This window comes from Spermophilus citellus, assembly GCF_964194105.1.
Source record: "Spermophilus citellus genome assembly, chromosome: 3".
NCBI lineage: Eukaryota > Metazoa > Chordata > Mammalia > Rodentia > Sciuridae > Spermophilus > Spermophilus citellus.
Genome location: NC_138184.1, coordinates 186904166 through 186920026, shown reverse-complemented (window position 1 = coordinate 186920026; position 15861 = coordinate 186904166). Strand labels below are relative to the sequence as shown.

Here is a 15861-nt window from a genome sequence, read left to right as displayed (position 1 = left end):
TACCTGGCCAGGCATGGTGGTACATGCCTGTGATTCCAGCAGCTCCGGAGGCTGAGGCAGGTGGTTTGCAAATTCAAAACCAGCCTCAGTAATTTAGCAAGGCCCTAAACAACTCAATGAGACCCTGTCTCAAAATACGAAAGGGGCTGTGAATATGGCTCAGTGGTTAAGTGTCCGTGGGTTCAATCCCCAGTACAAAAAAACAACAACAACAACAACAAAAAAACAAATTTACCAAATGCTAAAAAAAAAAAAAAAAAAAAAAAAAATCAATAAATAGGGGTTGGGGTTGTGGCTCAGTGGTAGTGTCTGGCATGTGTGAGGCACTGGGTTTGATTCTCAGCACCACATGAAAATAAATAAACAAATAAATAAAATGAAGGTATTGTGTCCATCTACAACTAAAAAAAATCAATAAATACCATTTAAAAAAAAATACCTGGTGCTAAAAGAGAATGTGAACCACAGGGAAAGAGAAGTAAAATAGGGGCAGATTTACTGTATTTAAAATCCAGGTCTTCTGGAATATTGATGTCTGCTGTGCTAGAGCATTGTTTTTTAATAATATGTATAAATTCACTTGTGATTATCAAATAAGGGAGCAATGTTAGAATACTAGGCAAGATTAGTTGACTCATCCTTAATTTTTTGTACACTATAATTCTTCTGAAGGACAAGTAATTCAGTTTATTTCATAATCAACTGATTGCACCAATGCAGACCTGGAGAAACACAGTACTCAAATGTTTATTTGCTGTACAATAACTTGTGACTGTACATCCTTGAGACTGGCTCAATCATAAGCTAGTGTTCTTACTGAGCAATTTTTCCCCCATGTAGGGAATGAACCCATGGTCTTGCACATGCTAGGCAAGCCCTCTACCACCAACTTATACCCCCAGGCTAACATTCTTATCATGATCCTAGGCTGATTCTCAATGTCACTTGGAATAGCCTTTTTTCTATCCCTTAAGATACAGACTTAAAAACATCTGTCTTCATAAAGACATGGAAAAAAATTATGTGTAAATTATAACTTATACTGTTACATGAACTAAGAGTTTATATAAATTATGTTGCTTTATTTATAATTAGGTATTGTTTTCCATGTATTATTATTATACATTTATAACTAAAGCTCTGTAACTACTGAGAAATGTCCTTGTAAAAAGAGAATCATTATTTATATATGTGCTTTTTTTGCTGAAGAGAACCCTAGATACAAATATTCAATATTTATTTATTGATACCTTTGCAACTTGTAGGAATATCAGTAAAAAATAAAAATTCTCATCATGTTAAAATATTATTTTAATTTTCAAATTACCGTTGTGATTTTTTTTTCCTTAACTATTCACAAGGAAGTGAAAGTTCAGTTTCTAAGATTCTAGTAGGAGTTTTACTCTTCAGGTTAATGGTTTTTTGCCCAAGATTGAGTTTCAGAAATAAATTAAAGCATACTTTGGTTCATGCTTTACCACCAATAGAACATAATTTAAGTGAGGACTTTTAGAAATTGCAACTCGAATTAAACTGAAAGTCTGTTATCTTTCAAATTTTGAGTTGTCAGATTGTCTGGATGTGCATGTATACACACACGTACACACACACACACACACACCCATCAATTTTCTTTTCTCTTTAGAACTTTTAACTTTCCCTTATAAGATGTTAAACTCTCTTACCTACTCCCAGGGTTACAAGACTAATTAAATTAAATCACAAATGTAATGTTTGCAACAATATGTAACTTTTTTTCTTAATAAATGGACTTTTCTTTATCCATATGCACACACTACATATTTGTGATCCTTAGAGACCACAGAAAATACATTTTAAGACATATGTAAAATAAATTTTAAACCAAAGAGATTTTGTGCATGCTCTATAAACTCCTTAAATCTGCTACTTATTTGGCATATTAATATTATGGAAACTACATAAGGTTCATAGGCTTATAATGTATTTACGATGAAATTACTTCCTAAGTTACTATTTAATAAAGTTTTCCAAACATAAGCATATTCTAAGAGATGAAAATCTACCTGGACATATCAGTTATTTCAAAAAATTCTATCATTAATTGGTACTTCAGTTTTCTTTTAATTCAATGCATAACCTTTGCAAATCTCATGTATGAAATTTTATCTGTCCCCTACAAAACATGGGACACTCATCACTTAATTCCTGATTATATAAAGCTTCAAAAACCTGTAAAATGTTAACTATTGGGGTTATAATATTTTGTGGGTAAGCTCTAATGAAGAGAGAAGCCTCAATTTTCAGAGGAAAACTACCACCACTGCAAGATATTTCAAAGCCACAATTCTTCAGTTAAGGAAAAAAAAAACACGAAAATCATAAAGATATTTTGTGAAAAAGGGAAATCCTTTCTGCCAGCGTTCCTAAACGTTAAGCCCTTTGAAGTTGGAAAAACACAGTTTAAAAAAAAAAAAAAAAGGTGAGGAACTGTGACGTTTTCTGGTCTCATGTGGAAATCTCAAATGATAGCTGTGGAAGGATCTCAGGAAACTGAGGTCCTTAAGAGGTGCGATGCCTCATACAAAAACGACAAACAGCAGAGCAAGGACTAGAACCCTGTCTGGTGCTTACCTATTACACATTTGCTGAATCAATCCTTTCACGGAAGTGCAGTAGCCTTTTATTTTATTTTTTTTTAAATTTCATCCTGAAAAAAAAGGTAGCCCTCATGCATGGTGTGGTAGAAACATGGTGTATGGAGTGAATAGTAGTTAAATAAGTATTAGGTATTGTATGGAGTGAATATTAACTTTAGGTAAACATGTTTTGATGTTGTGCTACAAGTGTGCAGCACGTTAGGTATAGATAATATTAACTTTAGGTAAACATGTTTTGATGTTGTGCTACAAGTGTGCAGTGTGTTAGGTATAGATAAGATAGTGATGAGTGCGAAGTGTGTTAGGTATGGATAAGGTAGTGAAAAACAAATGATGTAAGGGAAAAACCCCAATAAGATGTAAACAAGTTAGGCTTAGTATAAATATAAGGCACGGAGGACAGGCAGCACCTCTCAGGTCAGGCACTGACACCAGCCGCCTGATTGGTCCCTCCGGTCTCTGCTCCGCTGCTGCTGTGTGAGGACTGCTGTGAGAATAAATGAAGCATTGGAAAGACATCTCCGTGAGTCGGTGTGGTGTGTTCGTGTCGCCGGGGATTCTGGTCCGGGTAGGACACGGCTGGGGACTCGCCTGCGGTTGACCTCCGAGACCAAGGCCCGCTCCAGCTTCGGGAGCTGCTCGCGACACATGGTCATCTTACACACCTTATTTGGATTTAGTTTCTTAAAGAAGTTAACAATGCCTCCATTTTGGAGTACTTTTAGAGTCAAACATAGAATACACATGCTTTTCATTGGTGGGTTTTCTAGAGATGTACATCGTTTACTTAAACATGCACAAGATGTCCTAGGCCATTTAACTTCTTTTTTTCTGTTTAATATTCGACCCGTGGTGGGAAAAAAAAAACAGGGATTCCACTTCCCTGCACGTATATTTTATATAAGAACTGAACACCTCTCTTCATTCGTAATGAAAACACCTCATTCCGTTTCTTCCTGCCTGCCTTTTCTTTCCATTTTTTCCGCCGGTAGCTTCTACCAGCCTTTTTCCACCAATTCCCTCCTACCCCATTTTCAAGAAGGCTCTTACTTTCTTTCGTTTGTCGGTGGCTTTCGTGCTTTTCGGCTTCCGGATCACGGCCCGGAAAAGTAGCGGAAACACTCTGCGCATGCGCACTAGCTCATCACTGATTTGCTTCCTGTTTGGTGGCCGGTTCCTTTCAATTTCCGACTCGGCAGCTGCGGTCGTGAGGCAAGTCTCGCGATATTTGTTGCCGCCGGTGGGCGCGAGCCGCGGCTTGGTTCTGGCGGGCCCTTTTAGCTCTGTTTGTCGCCTGCGCCGCATCATTGCCTGGAACCACTGGGCCTAGTAGCATGACGTCTGCCTTGGAGAACTACATCAACCGTATCCTCTAGCCCGCTGCAGTAACCTCCGGGGCCACGGCGGGGTTCCCGTGGGGATTGGAGCGGGACCCTTGCGAGGGAGGCAGGGGGTAGGGATCCGCGAGCGGTCTGGGTGAGGGTTAGGGGCTGAGTATTCCGACCCGCCAATCCCTGGTTGGGGGCTTGGCCAGCCGAGCCTTTGGACCCTAGGCATTTTTAATTTTAGTGTAATGATTTAGAATTTTTTGTGTATATAAAATCCCCATAATGATTCATTCTTACTCTTTTATGTTCAAGTTTGGAAATAAGATGAACAGTTGTCGTAGTGATGTTTGTAATGTTTTGTAAGTCTATGTATTTTTTTATTCATAGGCTTTGATCTTTGTTTGAAGATAGCAAAGTTGTCCCACAAATTGAATTTCTGCTCCATTCTACTTGAAGTCTCAACTTGTTGGTAGAATAAAAACATGCTTGCTATTCTAAAAGGTTAAATAACTTTTCAAAAAAAAAAAAAAAGAACAAATAACTTAAAAAAAAAACTTGTGAAGTTTTTTTTTTTTTTTTTTTTTTTTTAAGTAGTCTTGCAAATGTTACTGTTTTAAAGTCCTAGGACAAAAACATAACAAGTGCTCATGTACAAATTGGGGACATGTTAAATACTGAAAGTTTTTATTGATGGATGTATGGTTAATATCCTGTGAAGTTAATTACAGCTTCTTTTCTTTTGAATTCCACAAGTCAGATCCTGGAAGACAAGTGTCTTAATGTACCTGAAATCGTGCAACATTTTGAAAATGAATTAGTAGTCCTAAGGGGGAAATATGTTACTCAGAATCATTGATTGTCAACATTTCTAGTTAAAAAAAAAATAGTGCCAAATTTAATTCCACCTGCGACAGTATATGCTGATCATATAAAAAGGTGTTTTGTTTTGTTTTCTTTCTCTTTTGAGGGAAGGTGAAGAGGAGCTTTCTGATTAATTATCGAGGGAAGAACTTATTGAACATAGTGAATGTGTTAAATAGGTGGATTTAGATTCTTCATCTTTTTTTCTAGTAATTCAAATGATTCCTGTACCTAATCTAAGTTTTCATTCTGTAAGAAATGTTTTCCTTGATTCAGTTATCAGGAACTGTTGCTGTTATTACTTCTGATGGGAGAATGATTGTGGTAAGTGCTTGACATTTCATTCTCTGCTTTTTGTGGTCATATTGGAAACCTGATCTCTGGTGCTACTTGTGTTGCAATTTAATTTTGATTCAGCTCTTTATCTCTTTGCTGCTGATCCATATTTTCTTTACAAATAAACATTCAGTGTATAGCACAGGGCATCTAGTAAATAGAATAATAGGTTGTGCCCTTAGAGAATTTCTAATCTGCAGATCTGTATCTTATATTTATTTATTTTCCTCTTCCATTTTTTATTTCCTTCCCCATTCAGTGCTCTAGTATTCACAGGCAATCATTATATATATATATATATAAAATCTTTTTTTGAATTTTGTGGCTCTTTCTTGGAAACTTATGATTTAGATAGTATATGCATGTAGAGTCATACATATATATTCCTTAATAATGTGGATCCATTAGGTGATTTCATTGTACAAACATCATAAGAGTGCTTACACAAAGACAGCTATGACATCACTAGGTGATATAATCTTATAGTCCCATTGTAGTTATTTTTAGCCCATTCTGGACTGAAATATTGTTATGCAGTGCATGACTATAATTCCTTGTTTACTCATTCTACAGTCTTTTATTTCTTTCTTTATAATCCTTGTAATTCTCAGTAGATCCTTAGTGACTGCTGTTAGTCAAAGTGCTGGACTATTAAATGCATAGCATGTGCCAGGCATTTTGTTATTATATAGTCTGCACTACCACCTTGTGAAGAATTATCCCTGTATTCTGAGTTAGGAGCCAAGCTCAGAGAGTGAGTCCTTATCCTAGAGAAACAGCATTATAAGTGACAGAACCAAATGAGGATTTAAGTTGGGCTTGTTTCCAAAACCTAGGTTAATTGCCTTTCTTTCTCTTTAATTAAGGAAGCAGCCATGAATTTTTTAGGTACCTCACATTCTATTTTACCAAATATGGACAGTTGAAATATTTTAATGTTAATAGTGATGTAACTGTCTTTGTATAAGGACACTCTTAATGATTTTTACCTAACAATGAAATCACCTAATGATGTGCCACTATTGATAGGTTTTAAGAAGCCTATTGCTATGAATGGATACTTGCAAATAATTTTTTATTTTGAGAAAACCTCATTTAAATTTTTTATTCTTGTTAGCAGTGTAGATAGTAAATTGAAAAGTTAATTTTATAGAAGAAGGAAAGCTATATAAAAAGAGAATTTTTAATCCTAAACTTAAATAGTTCTGTATTTCTTTGACATATAATTACTTGATACAGTATTTCTGTGTAAAATAAAGCTGGGAAGTTATGTATAGGTGTTATAACAACAACCATTTGCTAACTAGTATAGCAATTACTCCAAATTTTGTTTCTCTTACAAATTCTAGATTCTGAGTTTTTCCTTACTACCTTCTGATTTTATGTATTTTGATTTTCAAATCATGATACATTTAACAGTGATCTTGAGAGGTTGACTATTCAAAATCAATATAAGTTGATGATTCTTCAGAAACTTGAATAGTATCTGAGTCACTGTGTTTGGCTAGGACCATGTCTTCCTTATTTAAAACCATAAATTTTTTCCTGATTATTTCTTTCAAGTTCGGGTTTAATTATCAGAGTTATATTTGTATCTACTTTATTGTATTATTGAGAGAATTAAATAATACATGTGAGGCACACAGAATACTGGCAGCTAGAAAGAACTCATAAAGTATTGTAACTACCATTTGAAGTTTGTATGCATTTATGGGATAAATTTCAGTCTCAGAAAAATGATAGATTATATTCATTTATTTATAATAATAAGTAGTGGTTCAGTGGTGTGACTCTGGAGCTAGCCTTTTGTGGTTTGGTACCTGGGTCTGCTACTTACTCTCCAGGAGACCTTGAAAGATACTTCTGTGGGCCTCAGTTTTTCTTTTTTGAAATGGGCATAATTATGGTTTTACCTCAAAGGGTAGAATTTAATTGAGATAATGTGTGCAGCATTTGTAGTACAGTACCTTACACTAGTGTGTAGCTTGTAATGATACTGTTAATTTGCTATAGTTGATATGCATGTTTATACCTCTTATTTATACATGATCTTTCCTTAAATCTCCCTTGTTTTAATTTTTGTTTTTAGAATGTTAACTATTGGATTATGTGATCTTTATGCTACTTATTAGGAATTACTCTGGTAATAGTATCTTTTGTAACTCTCAACTCTGCACACTAGTCAAATATGTGGTGAACCCTTTTTTTCCTTATCATAAAGGTAAGTTCTGTGCCCTGGAATACTGTTGGTTACAAAGAAAATAATGAACTTATATTTAAGATAGGCAACTTACAGATAACTACAGTAGTTTTAAGGTTGAATTTGCACATTCAGTAAACTGGAATATTTCTCTTGTATGTTTTCTTTTTAGGGAACACTGAAAGGTTTTGACCAAACCATTAATTTGATTTTGGATGAAAGCCATGAACGAGTATTTAGCTCTTCACAGGGAGTAGAACAAGTAGTACTAGGACTATACATTGTAAGAGGTGACAATGTGTAAGTAAAATATGTTTTCTTTTTTTTCTTTTGGCAGTAGTAATGATTGCTAGACAAGCACTATACCACTTGGCTGCATCCCTACCCCTTTTTAAAATATATCCTTTCAAGTTAGGTTAGAATTATAATATAGGTATGCTTCCTTGCTTTATGGAATAGAGATTTTTCCCCAAATATCATACCGTATCATTCATACGTAGATCATAAAATGTTGCATTCATTTTATAAATGTGGCTTTTCTTATATTTGTTTAAAATAAGGCAAAAATTTATGCATTTTATGTTGATTTTTTTCAGGAGCTAACCTAAATGATCTTTTTACAAATTAAACCTTGACCTACTTAGATTTGTCCAAATTTCTAATAGTTAAATGACCTGAATAGGGTCGAGAAAGGGTGCTTCCTTACACCAAATACTTCAGTAGAAGCTTTCTAAAGTGTTCTTCCAAATACTCTGAATTTCAGAGGAACATAAATACACTCCTAGGGTTTAAAGATGTCTTTGGAATCTCCTTTTTGAACAATTTTAAATAATTCATGATTATTTATAGTTCATTAATTTTTAAAGTATAATTGACACACTGAAGACATCCCATGTTTATGTGGTCTCAGTTAACTTGGGACACATTGATAATCCAGATTAAGATTATTTTAGAAGTAGCAGTTTAAGGAAAATCCAGAACTATGTAGAACAGTGCTGACCAGAATGATTTTTTTCAAATGATTGGAAATTTTCATATTGGTGTTTTCTGAAATATTAGCTATTAGCTATATGGGGCTCTTAAACATTTGAAAAGCACTGACCTAACTGAAGAATTAAATTTTAAATATTATTTAATTGTCATTTTTAATAGTCACATGTGGCTAGTATTAGTACAGTTATAGAGGCTAGAAAAAATGTTAAATAAAAATTTCTAGCAAGTTTTTTAATATTTTTGGAAAATTCATTGAAGAGTCATTCAAACATCAGTTATGAAAACTGATTTTTGCCCTGATTTTTAAGAAAGTCATCATAAGGTAATTTTTTACTTCTTTATACATCAAAGTATGATTGGAAGGCAGTATGCAATTTTAAGTTATTTGGGGGATATGTAAAATATAGAAGATGAAGGAATACTTTATTTTTTTAAATCTTAATATCACCTTTAGATAGATAACTTGATCTTTAAACAAATTGGGGATTTATAAAATATTCTATATAGAGATGACTTTTAGGTGAAATTACAAATAAGTTGTAAAGAAAGAGAGGCAAACCAGATTGGACCCAGATCCCCTTACTACAACAACAATGATTGTTTATATTGGGATATGTGTAATAATTGTTCTGAATAAAGTTTCTCTTACTGTAATAAAAAAATTTAAATCTTTGGCCTAGACCTATTGGTGTGCTAGAGCCAGTTTGGTCTGATTCATGAAACAGATTGTTATATTTTCAAGAATTTTGCAAACTAATTGATTGATGTCTGTAGTAGCTTGAAATTGGCCATGGTGGGAGTATTTGCATGAAGAATATTAGTAAATGCTATAAATCAGCCTCTCACTTTTTCTCCAAACAGCTGATTTTTTAACATTTATCAGTATTCTTTTAATATTGCTTCCTGCAATAATGTTACCTTCATTTTGACACTTAAATGTGCAGTTTACTAACTCATGAAAATATTGTTTACTTTCTATCTTAAGTAGTTCAGTTTTATATGTGTTGGAAGAATGATGCCAAGTGCTTTGATTTGGTTAATAAATTTCAGCAATACACATGAATATATTTAAGAAATGTATTTATTTCAACTCTGATTTTTTTTTCCCCTCCATAAATAATTATAGTGCTGTCATTGGAGAAATTGATGAAGAGACAGATTCTGCGCTTGACTTGGGGAATATACGAGCAGAACCTCTAAATTCTGTAGCACACTGAGGAAAAACTACGTATATTGGACATCTAAATCTTGTACAGAAACCAGTTATTCTGAGGAAGATGTTTGGAATTTTTAGAAACATGTAATTGTGAATTTTGACTTCATATTGATTCAGTGTGTAATATGTAAATTAAAATATTTCTACATTTTTATTGAAAAAATATTTTGCCTAAATTATAAGTGTGGTGGCTTGGTTTTATTTTTCTCTTAAATGATGTGGAAATCTATTGATTCTGAAAACGTAGAAAAAATCAGTACTCTGATATTTTAATATTTATGAAAAACTAATTGAAAAGAGAACTGTTGCATTATATAAATTGTGCACACAAATAACCTCAGTAGTGCAAGCTATATGTGTTTTTTTTTCATAATTTTTTTTTTTTTAAAGAAAGTCACTAGACAGTATATCTTGTCTTCTACAGGTATTCAAGCCATTGGCATTTATCCCACTGAACTAGTGGTGGTTTACCAGTACTTTAAAAAGTTGCTCCCTAGCACTCAGAGATGTGGTTAAAATGTCTTTAATCTAGCAAAGAAAAAGTACTAATAAAATTTTAATAAGTTGCGCCAAAAATTAGAACTGAATATTAAAGATGACCAGGAAAGATAGGACTGATTAAAAAGATTGTTGGTAAAATCCTTGGATGGCCCGCCCAATGCATTAGATCTGAAAGTAATATTAATATATTAATGAATTTTATAAACTGTTTTATTTGAAAATATAAATTCCATTGTAGATTTTAATTTTTAAGAATTTTAAGATTTCTAATATTGAAAATTTTACTGTTGTTAAATGTGGGTATGTAAACCTTTAGTCTAATTTGGAGCAATGCTTGCTATTGCCAACAACTTTCCTACTTCTCTAAACCTGATCTCAGAAATAAACTTGTTTTTTGAAAGAATACGAAGAAACAATGTAAGTAGTGTTTAGATAATCCAGGCTAGCCAACAAAAATTCTTATTAATTCATGTGTAGACCAAATGTTTCTTTGTGATGGGAATTATAAATTTACATTTTTAGTTTGGTTTTTCTCCCCAATGTGGAAGTGCTTAAAATAGGGGTTGGCAAACATTTTCTGTAAAAATCTATATAGTAAATATTTTAGATTTTGAAGGCCATTTGGTCTCTGTCACAGTTGCTCATCTGTGCTGTTGTAACACAAAAGCAGCCGTAGATAATGAGTAGTCCTGGCTGTGTTCCAATAAAACTTCCTGTACAAAAACAGGCACCAGGCTGGATATTGCTTGAAGGCCACAGTTTGGCTTAAACTACAAGAAGAGTAAGAAGAAATCGTGGCCAATTTGTTTAAATTCTGTAAAGGGCTTTTGGAATGGATCCGTTCAAAGAATTTAGAGGTGAGTTTCAGTCACATTTTTTAAAATACTTAAAACTTAAGACATGATAGTTTGAGATATACAGGAACAAACCTTATAAGAAAAAACGTTGGGATGGTTTTTTCATTGGTCAGCAATCACCATCACCCTAGAATAACTTAGTTGATTTTCAGGAGGGTAAGACATCTGGGAAGATAAGAGATTAACTAGTATTGGCTATTCCTAAATATTTGGCCTTTGTAGTGGTATAAGGTTGTTAAACTTTGGATCTGATATGTCTCCCAAAGCTCCTGAATTGAAGACTTGGTCCTGGTTTCCATGTAACAGTGTTCTTAGGTTTGGGAAAGTGACTGGATCATGAGGGTTCAAACCTCATCAGTGCATGAATGCATTGATGGATTCATAATGTGATGGCATTATTGAGAGGTAGTGGAGCTTCAGAGGAGGAAAGTCACTGGGGGAATTCTCAAGAATTTTGTCCTTGTCCACTTGCATGCTATTTCCCAGCTGCTGGGAGGTTATCAAGTCTGCTCTACCACCTGCTGCCTGCCTTGTTTTGCCTTTCCATAGGTCCAGAAACAACGCATCCAGCTGAACCTGGGCTGAATTCTCTCAAACCATGACCCCAAATAAATCTTTTTACCTTTTATAAGCATTTTTCTTGGGTATTTTGTCACACAATGATAATCTCACATAGGTTTTATAATCTATTTAGTAATAAAATGAAAGTGATGCAAAGTGGGCAAAGCAAATAAGTTTAGTTAGGGACTATGAAATAGATATTCTGTTTCAGTGGAACTAATTCCAATAATTAAAACTACAGAACATTCATTTTGTAAGAAAAAAAAATTCATTCTGATAGTACAAATGAAATCCAGAGTCAGATCTCCCAAAATACTTGTAGCAACACGAATAACATGTAAATACATAAACACAAACCATAGTCATCACCCTCCTGTTGATGTGTTTCTAATGTGATATATCCTCTTGGATTTCTTTTTGCATGAAAATTGTAAGGGAACAACAACCATATGTGGTGATTTATATGCAATATCATGTTTTTTTTATATTTAATGAAACTTAAATTCTGTTATTAGTTTCTTATTGAGACTCAAGTTTAACCTGTAATTAACCTCTGTAACTTGACACAGGCACAAGGCACAATCTAAAACCAACTTAAGAAGGAATTACAAGTATTTCTTGGCAAGATATTTTCTTTAAAGTTATTTGAAAGGGGCAATTAAACAACTTTTTTTCTTTTTTCCTGAAAAGGAAAAATTGAAATAATAGTTTAACATTGCTTGGACTTGATTCCCAGTACTGTAGCCTGCAGGTAGAGTGCTTGCCTTCCATGTATGAGGCCCTGGATTTAATCCCCAGCATTGCAAAATAAATAATAATAACTTTGCTTTTAGGTTGGAGCACTTTGATAACTTAAATGGCTTTATCCTGACAATTTTGGCTTAAATAATACAAATCTTGATCCCAGAACAAGAGATACTAAATTTTTATCAGTAACATTTATAAAAACCATTCTGAAGTTTTAAGCTAATAATATGAGATGAAAGTAGGACTAAAAAACAACTTTTAGGTGGTATTTAAAGCAAACATAAGATAACTTATTATTTGTCTTAGATGAGTAATGGAATATTTACCATGTGAATAAGAAGTAATAAACACTCTCTTCATAAAGACATGTGAACCTGCTTTGTGTGGTAGTCAGAGTTATATAGCAACTCTTAACTAGTAATATAGTCTGTTCTTGGTCTTCACCTTCAAAATTAGTAGAGACCTTTTTTTTTCTCCCATTCAATGCATATCATGTGTCAAGCATGATGCTAAGTGCTTACAACAGTGATCATTCTACATGTTGGGTAATTGAAGCTTAGCAGAGTTACATGCCTTACAAAAGGTAGCACTAGTGAGTAATGGGAATCTTAATTCAACCTGGTTTTTGTGCTTAATGCAGAAAGTATGATCTCATGGTGGGGCATCAGAAGTCTCACAGAGATATACTTAGGTCTAAGACAATTCCCAGAGCTGTCCTGTGGGCCATTTTCACTGAAATGCTTTATTCTTGGGCCCTGTTTTCTGATTGTGGTTCAATAGATCTGTACTAGGACAAAAGGGAATAGTTGCTAATAGCAAAAGAAAGCATGGTAGAGTTATTAAAAGACCTAGCTAGCATTTGTGTATGCTGATGTGTCTCTACTCTATAGAATCCTTAAGACAGAGTCACACCTATCTTTCTGGGCTGTAACAAAACTAGACTTCATTTAAAACACTTTGTATGATTTCTAGAACATAACAGTCAACAGCTTTTATTCATATTATTCGAAAGTCAATGTGGATAGGTTTCAAATGTGGGTTTGTCACTTTCATTTTTCAGTCTGTCTCAATGGTAACCATATCCTCTACAAGAAACTTGAGTATATAAATCATGAAGAACTTTGGTTATATGAAAAGTATGTATAAATTTAACACTATTTTGGGCCAGGGTTGTGGCTCAGTGGTAGAGCACTTGCTTAGCATGTGTGAGGTACTGGGTGTGAACCACGTAAAAAAAATAACCATATAAAGAAAGAAACAACGGGGCTGAGGATGTGGCTCAAGCGGTAGGCGCTCGCCTGGCATGCATGCGGCCCGGGTTTGATCCTCAGTACCACATACAAAGATGTTGTGTCCACCAAAAACTAAAAAATAAATATTAAAAAATTCTCTCTCTCTCTCTTTAAAAAAAAAAAAAGAAAGAACTTTTTTAAAAAAGGTCCATCTACAACTAAAAAAAAAAATGAAATGAAAACTTAACACTATTTTAACAAATATGCTAGAGAATTAAATGTGCTCCTAGAGCAGGCATATCTTTGACCAGGAATTTGAACATTCTGAAGATTTTTACAGAATCTATTCATTCTGAACTTCTATACTCACTACCTCATTTCATAGATTTATTTCTAATCATTTTAATGTTTTTTTTTTTTAATTTGGGCTATTAGTCTGTTTTTAAGTCATGAGCAAATTGGTTAAATTGCTTTCAGTTTACATGTAACTGAAAAAACTTATGTCAAAGCCATCTATCTGGCTTGATACTGATCCATTAAACAGCATAGTGCTCTCATTCAAGCAACAACAAATGCATTTAATTGCAAAATATCTAGTTTTTAAATACCATCTTGTTTATAGGGATTATCATTCGTATAAAATTTGGTCAGATGCTTTTTTTTTTTTTTTTTTTTGGTTTGCAATCCTGGGGATTGAATTGAACCTCAGGGCATTGACATACTAGGCAAATGTTGTACCTCTGAGCTATATCCCAGCCCTAATCAAATGCTTTGATGTGATTTTCCTTTTCTGTATAGTAAGAACTTAGTAATTACAAAGCTTGGACGGTCTTTGTGAATAGATACTGCCTCCCAGTGATCATGTGTTCAACTTCAAAAATAGATTTTTTGGAATTTTTGTGAGGGACATTTGTCAAGTCATTAATATATGCTGGGTATTGTGCTTGACATTGTGTATGTACTTGGGAACAAAATTAAAAAAATATTGTCTTTGTGAAGCTTTATCTGACACCTGAACCATAAAGCAACTACAAGTGGTCTTTTTCTAAGTGGGTATAATTCATATCAATCATTTCAATTCATATCATCATTTTTTAATTATTATTTAAGATTGCTAGGTCTGTGTAAATTGCATAACTCTAAGGATAAAAGTAAAATAGAATTTCAACTGAGTTTTCTACAATTAGTTAACAGGATACCATCTGCTGCCTTTTGGCATCACTTAGGGGATGGAGGAGTTGAGAACTGTTCTTCAAGACAAAGTTTAAATAGGAAGAGAGGTTTTAGCCTTAAGAACTTTAAAAACCCAATGTTGGTGTTAAATATTTTTGTAGGGTTTTTTGTTTGCTTGCTTAATTTTTGGTACAGGAGATTGAACCCAGTGGTGCTTAACCACTGAGCCAGTCCCCAGCTCTTTTTATTTTTCATTTTGAGACAGGTCTTGCTAAATTGCTTAGGACTTCCCTAAATGGCTGAAGCTGGTTTTGAACTTGTAATCCTTCTGCCTTATCCTCTGGAGCCATTGGGATTACAGGCATGTGCCACTGCACCTGGCTTTTTGTAGTTTTTTTTTTTTTGTATATTCCATCCCTTCTTTTTTTGTACATTTTAAAAATTCTTGTATTTTATAGAGTATTACTTGCTAGTAACACAGATCAAGTATTCTTACAATGCCATTGAAATCCCATTCCATTAGGTATACTCCATTGTTCTTTTAACTGCATGATGGGACTTCTTCCCTATTCTTAGGGTAATGCTCTGCTTCATTATACTTTAATTATTTTTTATTGTTCTTCCCCCACATATACTGGTGTTACAAATACTATATAATCAAAAATTATAAAGTTTTTTATTACATTTGAAATATATTGAAAAAAAATAGTCAGGAATGGGGTGCGTAGGAATGAGACATCTTTGAGGAGATAATATTCTCATGTGTTAATGTGAGTGTGTGTGTGTGTGTGTGTGTGTGTGTGTGTGTGTGTGTGTGTTTTGGGGTGGGGAACAGGAAAAGAGATAATGTGTTTATCTGGAAATATGCACAAGATAAATATATTTTAATTTTTCTCAGATCAAGAAATTATAGATTATAATATATTGCTCTCTACAAAGAGGAAAACTACTGAAATGATACAAATTGCCAGAGAATGCTGCCTTGGGGCTTATAAAACACTTTAAAGTAAATGACCTGATAGAGGTTACAATTAGAGTTAAAAATTTAAAAATTATTCATTTTACTCACAGTAATTTGTCAAAATTAATAACAGCCAACATTTATCCTAATGTTGAACAATGGACTCCACATTATTTATTGTGACCTAGGAAAAGTACTCAAAATTAATTAAAAGCATTTCCTGGTCAAGTTCTTTGATGGAGGAGGGGGAACCCTA

The 15861-nt window shown here is 33.7% G+C and overlaps 1 protein-coding gene across 1 annotated transcript; it reads left to right on the top strand.

Moving 5' to 3' along the window:
* The first annotated feature begins 3846 nt into the window (after positions 1–3846).
* On the top strand, positions 3847–10115 carry LSM8 (LSM8 homolog, U6 small nuclear RNA associated). Its single transcript, XM_081285038.1, has 4 exons — positions 3847–4004; positions 5112–5152; positions 7537–7664; positions 9484–10115. The coding sequence occupies exons 1-4, from the start codon at positions 3974–3976 to the stop codon at positions 9572–9574; spliced, it is 291 nt and encodes a 96-aa protein (XP_081141164.1). The 5' UTR covers positions 3847–3973; the 3' UTR covers positions 9575–10115.
* The last annotated feature ends 5746 nt before the right edge of the window (positions 10116–15861 follow it).

Coding starts and splice junctions, on each gene's coding strand:
- LSM8 (XM_081285038.1), top strand. CDS start 3,974: ATGACGTCTGCCTTGGAGAACTACATCAACC. Junction 4,005..5,111: donor CTTGGAGAACTACATCAACC/GTATCCTCTAGC, acceptor TTCAGTTATCAG/GAACTGTTGCTGTTATTACT. Junction 7,665..9,483: donor ATTGTAAGAGGTGACAATGT/GTAAGTAAAATA, acceptor AAATAATTATAG/TGCTGTCATTGGAGAAATTG.